Consider the following 15,684-nt stretch of genomic DNA (forward strand, 5'->3'; position numbering starts at 1 on the left):
TTAGCCATTCTGACAGGTGTAAGATGGTATCTTAAAGTTGTCTTGATTTGCATTTCTTTTTGATCCTACTGCACGTTCTGGCACTGGGGGAGCCTAAGCAGTTTGGATGCTCACTTTACTAGACCTGGATGGAGGTGGGCGGTCCTTGGACTTCCCACAGGTCAGGGAACCCTGATTGCTCTTTGAGCTGATGAGAGAGGGGAACTTGATCAAGGGAGGGGGAGGGAAATGGGAGGCGGTGGCGAGGAGGAGGCAGAAATCCTTAATAAATAAATAATTTTTTTTAAAAAAAAAGGAGGAAGGGAGAGAAAGTGGTGTATGTGCAGGGGAAAGGGAGGGAGAGAAGTGGCATGAAAGTGTGGGTTTGCATGTGTAGAGGGAAAAGGAGGAAGGGAGAAGCGTGTGTGTGTGTGTGTGTGTGTGTGTATGTGTGCATGTGTGTTGTGGGGGAAGGCATGTGTGCGCATGTGCATATAGATGGTAAGGAAGGGAGGAAGACAAAGTATGCAAAGATGTGTTATATTTGTGAATATTTCAGAATATTTTCTTCAACTAAGATGTGTTATATATGTTTAATTATATAAAAATGTGTTGCTGTTTTACCTAAAGCATATAATTGGTCTAATAAAAAGGTGAATAGCCAACAGTAAGGGAGGAGGTAAAGGTGAACTTCTGGGTAGGGAGAGTAAATAGGAGGAGAACTTTAGGCTCCAGAGAAGAAAGAAAAGGAGACATCAGGGGTCAGGCAGACAGAGAAGTAGGAAAGAAGGACACACAGAATGAAAAAAAAAGGCAAAAAAAAAAAACCCACAGCCAAGGTAAAATATAGGTGAAAAGAAACCAGTTAAATTAACGCTAAAAGAGCTAGTGGGGCAAATCTAACCAAAGGCCAAGCATTCATAACTAATGGCAATTCTCCATGTCTTTATTTAGGAACTGTTGAAGGCACAAAGAAAAATCACAACTACAAAAGCTAACCAAAATAATAGTAAATAAATGATGGGATATAGACATTAAGTTGGAAAATCAAAGACAGAATTGGCCAAGAAGAAAGGTGACAAGCTGGATCAACCACTGCACAGTAAATTCTAATCAAGGATTGTTTGAGCAGAAGTGACAAAGAAAATCAGCAATCCTTCCTCTGCACTTGTATTAAACTGTCCTCTTGATGAAGAACCTGTTTCTATGTGTTGATTGTAGGGAGATTTGGTGGGGATGGTGATGAAGACAGCTCTGTATGTCCAAGTGAAAACAGATGTGCCAGTTATAAATTAACAGGGCAAAGGAGGTAATGATGAAATAATAGTCTGCAATATAGAGGTCTATTATACACCAGGTAGTCCTGGAAGTACCTGGAATGCATGGATTCCTTCAATCACTACATCACCCTTATCATATAAGGTAAATGTAGTAATAACTCCTAAAGAACCTAGACTCAGGGTCATTCCAGTGCCATAGAATAGAACACGAGAGTCAAAAATCAATACATGTGTATGTGGCCAAACTTATAAAAATGTACCCATTCTCAAATGGTTAATAACACCTATTAGGAAATACTTTTTAAGAAAGCTGTTTCTTTTTAGCAGTCTAGTTTATAGGAATTGACCATGAGAGGGATGAGTGTTGTAATATGGAGCTGCGGGCTGCGTCCCCGGTACCTGGCCGCCCGCTTGGCTAGCTTTACCAGAAATAATTACACGGAAACTGTATTCTTTTAAATACTGCCTGACCCACTAGTTCCAGTTTCTTATTGGCTAGCTCTTACATATTAATCTAACCCATTTCTATTAATCTTTTTAGCCCACGAGCTGGCTTACCAGGAAAGATCTTAACCTGCATCTGTCTGGAGTGGGAGAATCATAGCGACTCTTTGACTCAGCTTCTTTCTCCCAGCATTCTGTTCTGTTTACTCCACCCACCTAAGGGTGGACCTATCAAATGGGCCTAGGCAGTTTCTTTATTAATAAGGAATCACTCCCACGTCATTTCCCGTTTTCTGTTTAAACAAAAAAGAAAGGCTTTAACTTTAACATAGTAAAATTACATATAACAAAACAGTTATCAAGAATTACAGTTACAATATTTATATCTATTTTATCTTTTATCATAACTAAGGAAAACTATAACTATCCATTCTTCAACTCCATCAAAGACTCCAGAAGGATATAATACTACCTAAGTAAACAAGAAATAAGAAAACTCTAGAAATGAAAGAGACATTTCGCTGCCTGTACAGTCACCCAAAGTTCCTCTGTACCGTTGGGGCATCCATCTTCAGCCTTCAGGCCCATAGTATCCATGAAGCAGGAAATTTCAAAGTCAGTTCAGTCACTATCTGTTGTGTCCTGCAGAATGTCTTGCAGACTCCTTCATGAATCAGGAACCCCGAAAGACCATCTCACCTTTTGGCAAGTTCAGCAGTCCTCTCTCTGTGGGTTCTCTGTGTCCATTTTATGCAACAGTCCAGGCAAGAGCAGTTTCTTGCCCAAATGGCTATCCAATTCCATAAGGATCCTCTTCGATGCCCATCTTCCTCTCGAAGTAGATAGGTGCTGCCAGGAGCAGAGTGTCTCATTGTCATGAAAAGTCCTAAGTTATTAAAATATTTTTTTGTAGGAAGTAATATAAGAAAATTGTTTATTGCCTTAGTATTCATTATATAATGACGAATTAGCAGAATAAGCTCTGGGTAACATGAACTCAGTGGGAATCTTCCATTCAGACTTACATGGCAAGGAGAAAGTGATTAGTGCCTATATTAGGACAGTAGAAAGCACAGGGGACACTTCCAACAAAATGATCTCTCCACATATTTTCAGGTATTTTCTTGTCTTCTAGTATTTGTGTGTGTGTGTGTGTGTGTGTGTGTGTGTGTGTGTGCGCGCGCGCGCATGCGCATGCACATGTGTGTTGGGGACTATCATAAATTTGAGCAAATATGTATGGACATTTTGGTGAATGTGGAAACTAGAGATTGATGTCTGTTTTCTTCCTCCATCATTCCTCAATTTATTTACTATTTCATGGTTTCATTTGAAACTAAAGCTCTTTGATTTAGCAATTCGAGTTGGCTAGCTTCCCTAATTTTGTTAGACATATGTTTTTATTTTTTTTCTGATTAATATATACTATATTATATAAATTATGTTATATTAATGATACAATGGCATCTTCTGCTTAATTTTATTTAAATTCATTTTTACATTAATTAAATCATTTTTATTAGAAGGATATAAGCTTTCAACAACTATTCTTATTCATCATCCTGGACATTTTGTCATTGGAACTGCTAAATATTTTTCAACATCTCAACAAATAATAGATTTGAAAACTGTATACATTGGGCTGAATGTCATTCATGCAAATAATGACTTACACTATATGAGTTTGAATTGTATATGGAAAATTACTTTATAAAAACAAATCAAATAACACTTTGGACTAAGATCTGCTTAAATGTTATCTTGGTCCCAATACAATTTAACAAAATTTCTATTTAGCAAAATTTCTTTATGGTCAATATTAATAAGCTATTGGATTGTCACAGCTGTATTAAATATAAGATGTTTTAGACTATACATGATGCAAAAGAATTTGAAAACAAAGTACTCAGATTGAGATGAGTTGTTACTACCCATATTCATTCAAATTTGTATATTTTTCAAAGGTTATTTGAAAATTAAAATTATAAAACAATGCTCATATTCTGAAACTCCAAATATAGCTTTGCTCTCACTATAACAGATTTAAACTATAAAATTAAATCTTTGAAAAGTTAAAATTCCCTCATTAGACATAATAGAATATGTATCTGTAAAATATATACATACAACTTTCTTTTTTTTGAGTTCTTCTTTCTTAGATTTAAAAGGTCAAACATTTGAAGAGAAAGTATATGCTTTCATTGAACTTACTGTTTTTTGTCATTATTCCCCTTACAACAAACTATGTATTTATTATTTACATTATTTTCGAGCCTCTAAGTAATCTAAAATACTTCAAATATACAGAAAAATATACATAAGTTAAATTAAAATACTATATTATTAGATATAAGAAATTTTAGCATGTGCAAATTTTGATATCCCTGGGATGTCACAGAACTACGTTTGCATGGATAAGAAGACATGACAGTGAATGAGCACACGTACAAACACACAGACACACACATGCCAGAAAATGTACATATATATTTGAAAATTAATTGTGACCTAAATTTCATTAGCTATACAGTTTTTGAATTAGCAAATGAACTATCAACAGTAATTTTTAAATGATCTATCATGACTGAAAGAACTATAAACAGAAATTTGAATCAGAAGTCAGACACCTGAGCAATTCCTCCCTGCCCACCTTTAACTCCTTGGGACGAGGTCCCTTGGTACAGACATTTTAGGTATCCTTCCGTCCCACCTGCCACTCTCCCCCTGCCCCCCCCCCCACACAACTGACCGTTCTTCTACTAGCCTACTAGCCTATCTCCATTCCTTTCTGATTCCCTGCTGATTCCCAGAGCTTCCTGTTTCCTGGAACCCACTGAGGAAATACTTGGCTAGTGTTAAGTAAGCTCCTTTTATTCTCCTCCCCTCCTCCATCTCCTCCTCCATCTCTGTCTCTGCAGACTACTCTTAGACCTGCCTGAGCATCTCCTCCCAACTCACTTCCAAGCCCTTGGAACTGGCCTCTAATCCAGGGTCCTCCTAGTCTATCACAGCTGCCCCTTACAGCCTTTCCTCTAGCCCTTCATATGAGACTGGGTCCAGAAAGACTTTCTATCAGGGACCATGCAGCCACCACACTTGGTTAAGACACAACCATTCCTTTTAGCCCATCACCATTTCCTTAGTGATGCCCAACATACATGCAGAAACAATCTTACTAGGGACCCACAGGCAATTGGCTATGACTCAGACTGGGCAACAACAACCAAAGGATGTAACAACCACCTATCAAAGGCAATACCAGATATAAAAACAAAATACACCTCAAATACTCAAACTCCAGATGGCTAGACTGCAGAGCAAAAACCACAAACATGAATAAGCAAGACATTATACCTCCTCCAACAGTCAACAACTTTAATAGGCCCTAAGAAAAACTATTTATCTGTAGCACAAGACAATGACTGCAAAAGAACTGTTATAAATACATTCAAGGACCTTAAGAGGATATGAATAAATGACTTTACAGTTGAAGTAATTAATAAAAACAATTCAAGATATGAATGTAGAATTTAACAGAGAAATAAAATGATGAAGAAAAACACACACTGAAATAAAATTCAAAATGAAAAATTGAGGATGTCAAATATCAAGTACAGAGGTAAACCTCACAACCAGACTAAAAGGTCAATATGAAAATTTCAGGTTGTGGAAGCAAAGCAGAAGAAATGGGTGGCTAACTCAAGAAAAATGTTAAATGTGAAAAATGCCAGGGGGAAAAAAATCCAAGAAATCTGGAGGACTATGAAAAGACCAAACCTATGAATAAATAAAATAGGGATAGAACAAACCCAGAAAATACTTTTAACAAAACCATATAAAGAACTTTCTCCAATCTAAAGAGAGGCCTATCAAGATAAAATATGCATGTGAAGCACCAAATAGAAAGGAACATAAAAGAAACTCCTTAGACAAATAATAATCAAAATACTAAATGAAACAAAGAAAGGATATTAAAAAATATAAGGAAAAAAGACTAACCACATAAAAAAGTAGAACCAATCGAACAGCACTTGACTTTTTAATGGAAACTCTCAAAGTCAGAATGGCCTGGACCAAGGTTCTACACATTGAGAGACAAAAAATGTCAGCTTAGACTACTCCACCAGAAAAGCTACCATATAGAAGCAGCAGAGAAACAGGAATATAACAAAGAAAAACAGATTTAAGCAATTTCTGTCTACTAAAGGGCTCTATTGAAAGCACTAGAAGGAAAACCTATGTACAAAGAAAGGGTAAATAGACCCAAAAGGATACAGGAAATAAATAACCCCAGAACAAAAGAAAAAAATAAAAGAAAAAAGGAAAAACAAAACAACAAAATAACAGGAGATAATAATAATAAACACTACTCTTCAAAGGAAAATCCACCAAGATAATATTACAATTCTAAAAACTCAAGCGCCAAAGACAAGGGTATGCAATTTCATAAAAGAAGATAGTGGGAATTCAATACTCCATTCAGGCAGAGACAAGAAAAACAGGTAAAAACTAAATAGAGAACCCTTCCAGAGCCCAGCCTCTTGCCAGGTGTCCATGAGAATGTCCCCAGCTAGGTCCTTGGGCAGTAGAGAAGAGGGTGCCTGAACTGGCCTTGTCCCGTAGTCAGACTGATGACTATCTTGAATAGCACCACAAAACCTTCATCTGGCAACAGATGGAGATAGAGACAGAAACTCACATAGGAACACTTGACTGAGCTCCCAAAGTCCAGTTGAAGTGCAGAAGGAGGGAGAATATGAGCAAGGAAGTGGCTGACAATTGGGGTTGACTGCCAATGATAATGGCACTGGAATTTGTCTCTATTGCATGTACTGCCGTTTTTGGGATACTAGTCTATTTGGATGCACACCTTCCTAAGCCTGGATGGAGGGGAGAGGGTCTTGGACTTCTCACAGGCCAGGGTACCCTGCGCTCTCTTAGGACTGAAGGGGAAGAGAGAGTGGGGGAACAGGAGGGAAATGGGAAGAGGGGAGGAGGTGGAAATTTTGAATGGTATTATTTATAAAGAAATAAAAAAATAGAGAAATGCTGGAGTTAAAACCATAAGTCAAATGAACCTAAAGAACATCTACATTCACCAAGTCCTTAAATAATATGCTCTCTTCTCTGTAGTACATGGGATTTAGTGCAAAATTGACCACATACTGAGACACGAAGCAAATCTCAACAGATAAAGGAAAACTGAAATCTTAAACTCATCATCATGGAGTAACTGTGGATACCAACAACAAAAGAAATGGCAGAAAGCATATAAAATCATGGAAAATGAGTAACTCACTACTCAATGACTGAAATCAAGAAGGAAATTAAAAACTTTTTAGAATTGAATGCGACCAAAATCACAACTATAAGAAACAATGAAGGCTATTCATAGCAGTAAGTGTCTATATATCAAGAAATGGGAGAGACCTCATATAATTTAATATTATATTTGAAAGACATATAAAAATAAGAGATAATTTCTTAAAAGAGTAGTTAGGAAGAGATAATCAAACTTAAGAATGAATTCAGTGAAACAGAAAAAACTATAAAAATATACAAAGAATCAATAAAATCAAAGGTTTCCTTTGAGAAAATCAACAGTAATGACAAACCTTTCATAAAATTAATCAAAAGAGAGAAAATCCAAATCAATAAAATTACAGATGAAAGGGAAATATTACAACAGACACTGAAGGAATTCAGAGAAATGTAAGGACATAATCTAAAATCTATATCCCCAAACTGGAAATCTAAAACAAAAGGGCAAATTTCTTGACATACATGACCTACCAAAGTGAGATCAAGATGAAATGAAGAATTTAAACAGACTCAAAACCCACAGAGCAATAAAAACAGTAATTTAAAACAAAACTCCTAATCAACTCCCCAAACCACAAACAAACCAAATCAACAATAAACGCCCAGGACCAGAAGGATCCAGTGCAAAACTCTACCACACCTGCAAAGATAAACTAAAGTAAATACTTGGTAAAGTATTTTGCAAAATAGAAACTGAAGGGTCATTAATAATTTTTCACAGTGGGCAAAACTGGATGCAAAAGTTGAGAAATGTGCTTGGCAATTACTTCTGTAACACAAAAGAAGTAAAACATCTTGTGCTACACCCATAGTGCCTGCTTTGGTAACAAATAAACAAGAGTAAAGAAACAAAAAATTCAATACCTAGACTAATGATTCCCTGATAGGATGGATATTTGATCATCAAAAGTTTTTATAAATCACATTATGGAGAGACAGAACTCTACTGAGTTCTAATGAACTATACTTATACTGAAAAGTCAAAGTGAGCAAAAAGAATATCAATTTCTAGACACTTGATTTAGGATAAAATCTCAAAACTACAGTCGAACACACTGACCTGCTCACATCAGGAAACCTGATGGGAAAATAAATAACTTGACACTTGGGTCTGATTATGCTTTCCAGATCCTTAGGTCTGTGATCAGGAATCAGCTTCAGGAATTTTCCAATGGAAGTAAGAAACGATTCCATATTAAAAATGGAATTGAATACCACCACATCAGCCACCAAACTGTAAAGAGAAAAGGCAAATGCAAGTTCATGAGGAGTTATTCTGTAAGCCTAAGACCTTTGCATACTCATCAGACTCTGTGCTCTACCACAGGTTTGCAAGTAGCACTGGACACTAGTTAGATGAAACTGCTGCTAACAGGGATGTTAGTTCTTAGAATTCAATCATAGATGTTTGGGTTGCTGGCTTCCCGGAAGACAGGCAAGAGAGAAATAAGATAGTTGAATGAAATCAAATAAGATTTCAAACTAATGCCTATTTCCCCATACATCGTAAATTTCCCACATTATCACTACCAAGCAGAGCAAGCCCAAGCATGTCTCTACGTGGTCTACTACGGAGGACAGGTTTACAGCTTCCTCCTCATCTCTGGGGAAACTAACTCCCATAAGGCTTTTCCTATGGGGTCATGATAAGTTTAGCACAATTCAGTTAAAGTCCATTTCGAGTTTCAGCCTTTTGTTTGAAGAAATTTTATTGTTTTTAGGTTATGGTATTACATGAAATGATGATATCTTTAAATAATTTAGTTCAGTATTGTAGTATGCTTAGGACAGTCATAGAAGTAAAAAAAATAGTGAAATACATTCAGATATCCATACTATTAGAATTTATTACATAAAAGGAATATATAGCTAACCACAATCATTGATCTCTAGAAAAATACAAAAGAATTACACCATTAATAATTGATTTTGACACATGTACTTTTTTCTTCGGTATTTTTAAAATACAATATACATTGATTAAAGAAAATGTGAAAGCAGGTTTTAGATTTCATAAATAAATGTACCAGTAATTTTCTTAATGGCTATTGCATTGTCTCCAGTACCAATAAACAACAATGGTAACTGTGCATATGCTAGATAAAACCTACAAGTATAATATGAATTAAACTAATTTAATAAGATTTGATTCTTGAAAATGTCTATGACGGCTATCTTGGTTTTCAACTTTACACACCTGCAAAGAGGAAACTTCAGATGAAGAAGTGCCTCCATCAGACTTCCCATTAACATTGTTTACATGGCATTTTCTTGATTACAGCCCACTGTGGGTGGTACCATCCCCAGGCAGGTAGGCCTGGGCTGTGTAAAAGGAGGTCTGGGAGCAAGCCAGTGAGCAGTGTTCCTTAGTTTCTACTTACAGTTGGAGGTCTTTCTCCAAATTTACTGGGTGATGGATTGTGAGTGGTAAGAGAAAATAAATCCTTTTCTCCCCAAATAGCTTTGGTCATGATGTTTATCACAGAGCATCTTATTTGTTTCACTAATAATTCAGCATTACTAAACAATTATATAAGAAGGTAAATATAACAAAACAGCTTTATTCCATCTTAGAAATGATACCTTAATAAGACTGGGAAAAAGCATGCATGTCCATAAGGCTATGAGAGAACATCATAATGAATAGAGCTTACAGATAAAATATGCGTGCCAAAGATAATCCTTGGCTTAGTTTAAAACATACTCACCAAGACAGACAGCTTTGCTATTATTAGTACACAACAGAACAAAATCCCAACAGAAGATACACTGACTTCCCCTCTAAAACTGCTTTTGCCTGTTTTGTTTGTTTGTTGTTTTTTTCAGCTATGACATGGTGAAAATTTGGGGGATGGAGACAACAACACAGCTAACACAAAGGAATATCACAAAAGAGTTGACACAAAACTAAGCAATAAGGAAGCCTCACAATAATATACTAAAAGTTGAAGATCGTTCTACAGCTCATCTGTTTGCACCATTTGTCACATATTGTAATAGTGACCAACGGGTCACAATACATAGTTACAGCATGTGTTCATAAGTCAGAGGGTTAGTGGAACCTCTGTCTAAGGTGATGGCTTAGGTCAGACATCTTTAAAATCCAAAAGTGCTACACAGTCCAGAAAGAAAGCTGACATTGTCAGCAAACGCAGAAATCAGCAAGAATGCTGAAGACACATTTGAAGAAGAAGCTGGAGCAGGACTGCATTCTGACATTCTTATTTTCCTCTGGACAACTTTTTCTTCCTATTACAAAGCCAAATGATGATGCATTCAAGTTATTTCTCCCCAAGCTTGTCTATCAGTTTATCCTCTTGAGTGGAAGAATGAGGAAAAATCATATGTAAGTTTTCAGTCTCTCTCCTTATGAGAAAAAACAATTCTTCATAAAGGAAAAAAAGGGAGTGGACCTATTTTCTTTATTTAATATCTGCCTGAAGCAGGCACACCACACAACTACTATTAATCTAAAACATTTAGTCTATGTTGTTAAAGATTCACACTGATCTACAGAAATATATTTTCTCACGTATTTCCTCCCTGATGTGAGCGGGTGTAACTTCCATTAATGTCACACATAAAGGGAAAGATATTTAATCCCTCCATTGTGGTTTCTCAGGGTAATAAAACCATAGAATCTGAAAAATAAAATGGTACTAATTCAAGAAATCACAAGAATATTATCAATGTTTTACATATTAATAAATGTAGAAGTGAATTTCATTTTCATATTTTTAAATATATAAAATTTATTTTTATTTTATGTTAAGCTCTTTGATTGATGCTTTGCCTGCCTGTATGTCTGAGCGAGGGTGTCAGAAGCCCTAGAACTGGAATTACAGATAGGTGTAAGCTGCCATGTGGGGGCTGGGAATTGAACCTTGGTCCTCTGGAAGAGCAGTCAGTGCTCTCAACCTATGAACCGTCTCTCCAGCTCATTTTCATTTTGAAAACATATTTTCCTGTTGCCATTTTAAGATAAAATGAAGTATTTTAACTTCCTATGGAATTTTAGAACAGTTGCTTTTGATGAGACACTGACTGCACAGTTCCACTGTTTTGATGGCCGTGCTCCCTCACAACTGAAGGGGCTTGTAAAAACGACTGCAGAAAAACATTTACAAAATGCTCAAAACAATTAGTACCATTAGAGCTGTTTTTCTATGTCAACTAAACTAAGGAACAGACTAGCAAGGTCTGCTCAAACACATTATCAATATCTGTAGCTAATAACTATTAGAAATGGTGTATAACATGTATGCAATCACTTCTAAATTTATTCCATGTGACTGGCGCTGTGATGCAACAGGATTCTGCAGGAGAGATGATGGCATGAGGTTGCTAATGAACTTCTTTCAGCCAGCATCAGGAGAAACACTATATTGGAGGAGCAATAGACAAGATTTTCACCTTTGAAATGGCAGCTATTTTCAGACCGTCTTTTCAAAAGATTCAGTGGGAGAAACAATAAAAATCACTGAAACATTATGTTTTCTAAAGTTTCTGCCTCAGATGCAACAAAATACACAGGACAAAAATGAAGAATATAACAAAAAAATAGGAGCTACAAAAACCCTTGCTCTATTAAATTTTAATTTCTTTACTAAATTTTAGCTGAACACACTGAAAGTAGCTGATAAAAAAACTTGCTCATTTTTCTACAATTTAAATAATATTTAAGGAGTCAAGGGGTAAAGATCCTTGTCAATAGTTTATATTTTATTCTGAACGTTATGTAAAACAGTAAGATAACTGGTTCAAGGTAAGATTGGATGATTAGTCTTTGTCTGAATATATTTATTTCACAAAATAAATAGCAGTGCTATTAAAAATCCTGCAAAATACAAATAATAATATTATGGAAACAATATTTAAACACCTGTATCTGCCTTAATATACTTACAAATTTATTGTAGTCTCCAGATTTACAAACTAGCCATCTAAAATGGAAAATATAGAGACTGGAATGATAGCCCATCAGTAAAAATGACATGTTCAAAATCATGAGGACTTAAGTTTGGACTCAAGCACCCACATAGCAAGCTGGACATCCAGTACCTGCCTATAATCCCAGCTCCTATCAGGACAAAGATATAAAGAGCTCAGGTACTTGCCAGTTTCAAATCTAGTGTAGAAAAACAGGAGCCTCAGACTTAAGGAGAGACCCTGTCTCAAAGAAACAGGCAGAGAAGGACAGAAGGCACCCATCGCCCTCTTCTGGCCTTTGTGCATGCATCCCCCAACCCATAAATCTATTTTGAGAAAAGGGGAGGAGGGTAAGATGGCAAACAACAAATTGTATACAATCTATACCTACCATGAGAGAATTTGATTGTATCCATATTGAAAATCTCTCTCCTGATATTTCTTGACAGGATATACCAACTGGTTTTCATGGAAGTACAAGATCTTTTTCAGTTTTCCCAGATCAGGCCGAAGGGCAGCTAGTTCAGCCAGGTTAAGTACTGAGCTTGCAAAAAGGGTCCTAGAAAGAAAAAAAAAAAAAGGTTTACTGTGCTAAGCATGCCTGAAGGTCCACCCTGTGCCATGCTGCTCCCCCATTCTTTCCCGCCTAAGATACACATATGCTTGACTTAGTGCCACGCAGAAGCAGTCTCAGTGCTGACCTTTTAAAAAGCAACTATTAGGAACTATAAAAGTCCAGGTTTCATTGGTCTCAGCTAAGCTCAGGAAGAAGAAGAAAAAGAAAGAAAACTGTCTGGATTGTATAAAAAGACAAGAAGAGTTCTATGTGAAGGACAAAAGGAACCAGGATAGGCTGGATGGGGAATGCATTTGCTGCCAGCTTCAGTGCTCTCGACTCCTCGCGACCAGCAACTGAAGTTCAATACAGAAGCAGGATTGGGACGTGTTCATGTTTTGACAAAACCCTTTTTGATTTATGCAATGTATTTACGTAGTGTGTTTTTTTCTCTTTTCATGTTTCCTCAAAGTCCCCTTTAAAGTATCCTGTAATCCTTAGACTAAGAAAAAAATATATTTTTCTTTACTACTAGGCTGCTGGTGGCTGGCACTAGATATGCAAAACCCCTTATAGAAACCAAATAAAATTTGATAAATGGTTTATTATATAAAAAATATGAAAGTATATCTATCCATGTTTATAAATAAATCAAAATACCTATTTGTTGTCACTCCACACTTACTGAAATGCCTACTGAGTGACAGAGGCGAGCCTAGAAGAACAGAAATGTTGACCAAGATAGCCCAGAAGGATGAATACTGACTTTCATGGAGTCATACACACAGTGTTAAAGAAACAAACATAAAAAGAGTATTAGAGATTTAGACAGCCTAGAAATGGCTCCCTGATGAGATGCCTACCACATATAGAGACAAAAAAAGGGGCAACACCTGGACAGCTGAGGACATTTAGATAACCTTGTTAGTGTAATTGTAAAAAGTTGAGGTATAGAAAAACTGAGTTTTCTCTACATTCACACTAGAAGTCAGTGCCAAAGCAGAAACTGCCAAAATGTTTTAATTGCACCATAGCTACAATTGCTGGAGGATGACTTATCCTACAAATACTTCTGTTGGTCTAGACTTAACTATGAAATACCATCCTTGTTACTTAAATGATTATTACGACTACAAACACCCTTGTTGAGAAACCAAATAGTTAACTTGATGTGTTTGCATAATCTGCAGCACAAGCCTTTCACAATAAAGCAATGGTTATTACCAAGTATATACAGTATAAACAGGAATTCAGTTTAACTGAATTAGGTGTATGCCATTCAAAGTCCTTTTTCAAGTTCTATATGTTAAAGTGACAGATTTGAAAGAATATTGTTAAGTAAAAGAAAGAACTCATTTAACATTCCATAAACAACAAGTCTATCATCTTAGATATTATCCAGCTATAATTCAGCTGCTACTTTGATACAGGAAGATTTTCCTCTGCATAGATCAATACAGTCAAAAGAAAAATGTCGATGATTTTTCAGTCTTAACAACTTGGCACCACAACACCAACATTTCCTTTAGTGTGCTTAATCATTAAGAAATCAATTATATCTCACAAAAAAATGTTGAAACAGCATTCTTTTATCTCTATCTACAAGTTAAGTATTTCTCTCTTTTTTCACTTGCATACTGTTAAGATGAAAAGGCAGCGCCTGGAATTTTTAGCTCTATCCACAACCACAAGTAATGAGAATGGCCACAAAAAGAATACAGCTAGCTACAATCCACAGACTTTTCACTTTGGTTCAAACTGCCAATTTTTAAAAGTTGGTCATTACATAAAGAAAGACATCATTCAGTCAGGAGCTAACCCTCAGCTACTCATGCTCATCTTTGAGCCTCGGGTACCATTTAAGAAATAAAGCCTCATAAGATAAACTTTATCATCCCACAGGGGGACTCTAGCAGGAAAGAGTATAAGGTGAGAACAAAAACCACTAGGAGCAAGATAATTTCTGACAGTTGCTGCTTGAGCACAAGTTAAATTGAACAGTTTATCTCAGCAGGAAGATCTTATAAGGTTTTATGCTTAATATTTTTAAATTAACATAAAGTCCAGAGAAAGCAGTTGGGCAATTGTTCATAAACATGACATACTACAATCATTGTATAATCTGGATTAGTGCCCATTACAATGCTACTACAGAATTAAGCTGTTTTTAGACCACCAAAGAGCTTTAAATTGCAACTTTTATCTTTGTAAAAGAACCCTATATTTAAAATGTCTACTAAATTCCAATTAACGGCTACATCATTAGATTACCACTTTGCCCAAGTACAAATAAGTTGCTATTATAATTGTTTAACCAAAATGGCTCAATGCTGTAAGCACATTAACACCACTTCATAGCTTTCAAATCATGTCCATATACATGCTTTCATTGTTTCATACCTGCAAAGAATTTGAAAATAAAGAAATTTATTATTTTCTGTTGTATGAATAAAAACCATATACTTATCACTCTCTTTGCTTTATTTACCAAGAAAATGCTGAAATGCACCTATAAGCATGATCTTTGAGATTCCATTTTTGCATCTTAGATAGCATGGATCTGCACTGACATAAACTCATTGTTATGGCCACCACATGTGAACCCTACTGAACTTTGTTTTCTCTAGCTTGACCCATAAAAATCTTCTCAGCAGGCTTCTCTATACTTGCAATTAGTTACCACATAACAGGAAACAAGATTGAATAGAGATTGGCAGTGCAATTCACTTTTTTTAAAGCAATGCTTTTATTACAGATAACTCAAGAGTAAATTGTAATCCAGCATATTTGATTTACCAGGACTGAATTTATTTATTTATATCATTTCTAATTTTTAAATTTTTAAAGATTATAACATTCCCTCTTCTCTTTCCTCCATCTGAATCCTCCCATGAACTCCTAACTCTTTTCTCTTTCAAATTCCCATCCTCTTTTTTCTTCATTGTTACATATGTGTATGCAAACATGTTTATAACTAAATGCATTATTAAATAGAACTCATATAGCTTCAGCAGGACTTCTACAAAAAAGAAATTCTTCCATCTGTGTTATTTTAGAAAACACCTAACTCTCGGGTGTGATTCCTATACTAAATATCATTACCGTTTGTTCTTTTCTTCCATCTTTTGGGCTACTGCTACTTGATAAATACTCTCCAGCTTTATGCATTTTAAT

The 15,684-nt window shown here is 35.8% G+C and overlaps 1 protein-coding gene across 4 annotated transcripts in view; it reads right to left on the reverse strand.

The window, feature by feature from the left end:
• Positions 1-15,684, reverse strand: part of Gtdc1 (glycosyltransferase like domain containing 1) — a 270,615-nt gene that overhangs the window by 172,749 nt on the left and 82,182 nt on the right. For all 4 annotated transcript variants that reach the window (XM_013355178.2, XM_026778788.1, XM_026778785.1 and 1 more), the window contains 2 exons: positions 12,346-12,513; positions 8,086-8,259 (listed from right to left, as the gene is read on the reverse strand). In XM_013355178.2, the coding sequence (XP_013210632.1) occupies positions 8,086-8,259; positions 12,346-12,513 (342 nt within the window). The remainder of the gene's footprint in view (positions 1-8,085; positions 8,260-12,345; positions 12,514-15,684) is intronic.

The sequence above is a fragment of the Microtus ochrogaster genome, chromosome 4, assembly GCF_000317375.1.
Source record: "Microtus ochrogaster isolate Prairie Vole_2 chromosome 4, MicOch1.0, whole genome shotgun sequence".
In the NCBI taxonomy this organism is placed as follows: Eukaryota; Metazoa; Chordata; class Mammalia; order Rodentia; family Cricetidae; genus Microtus; species Microtus ochrogaster.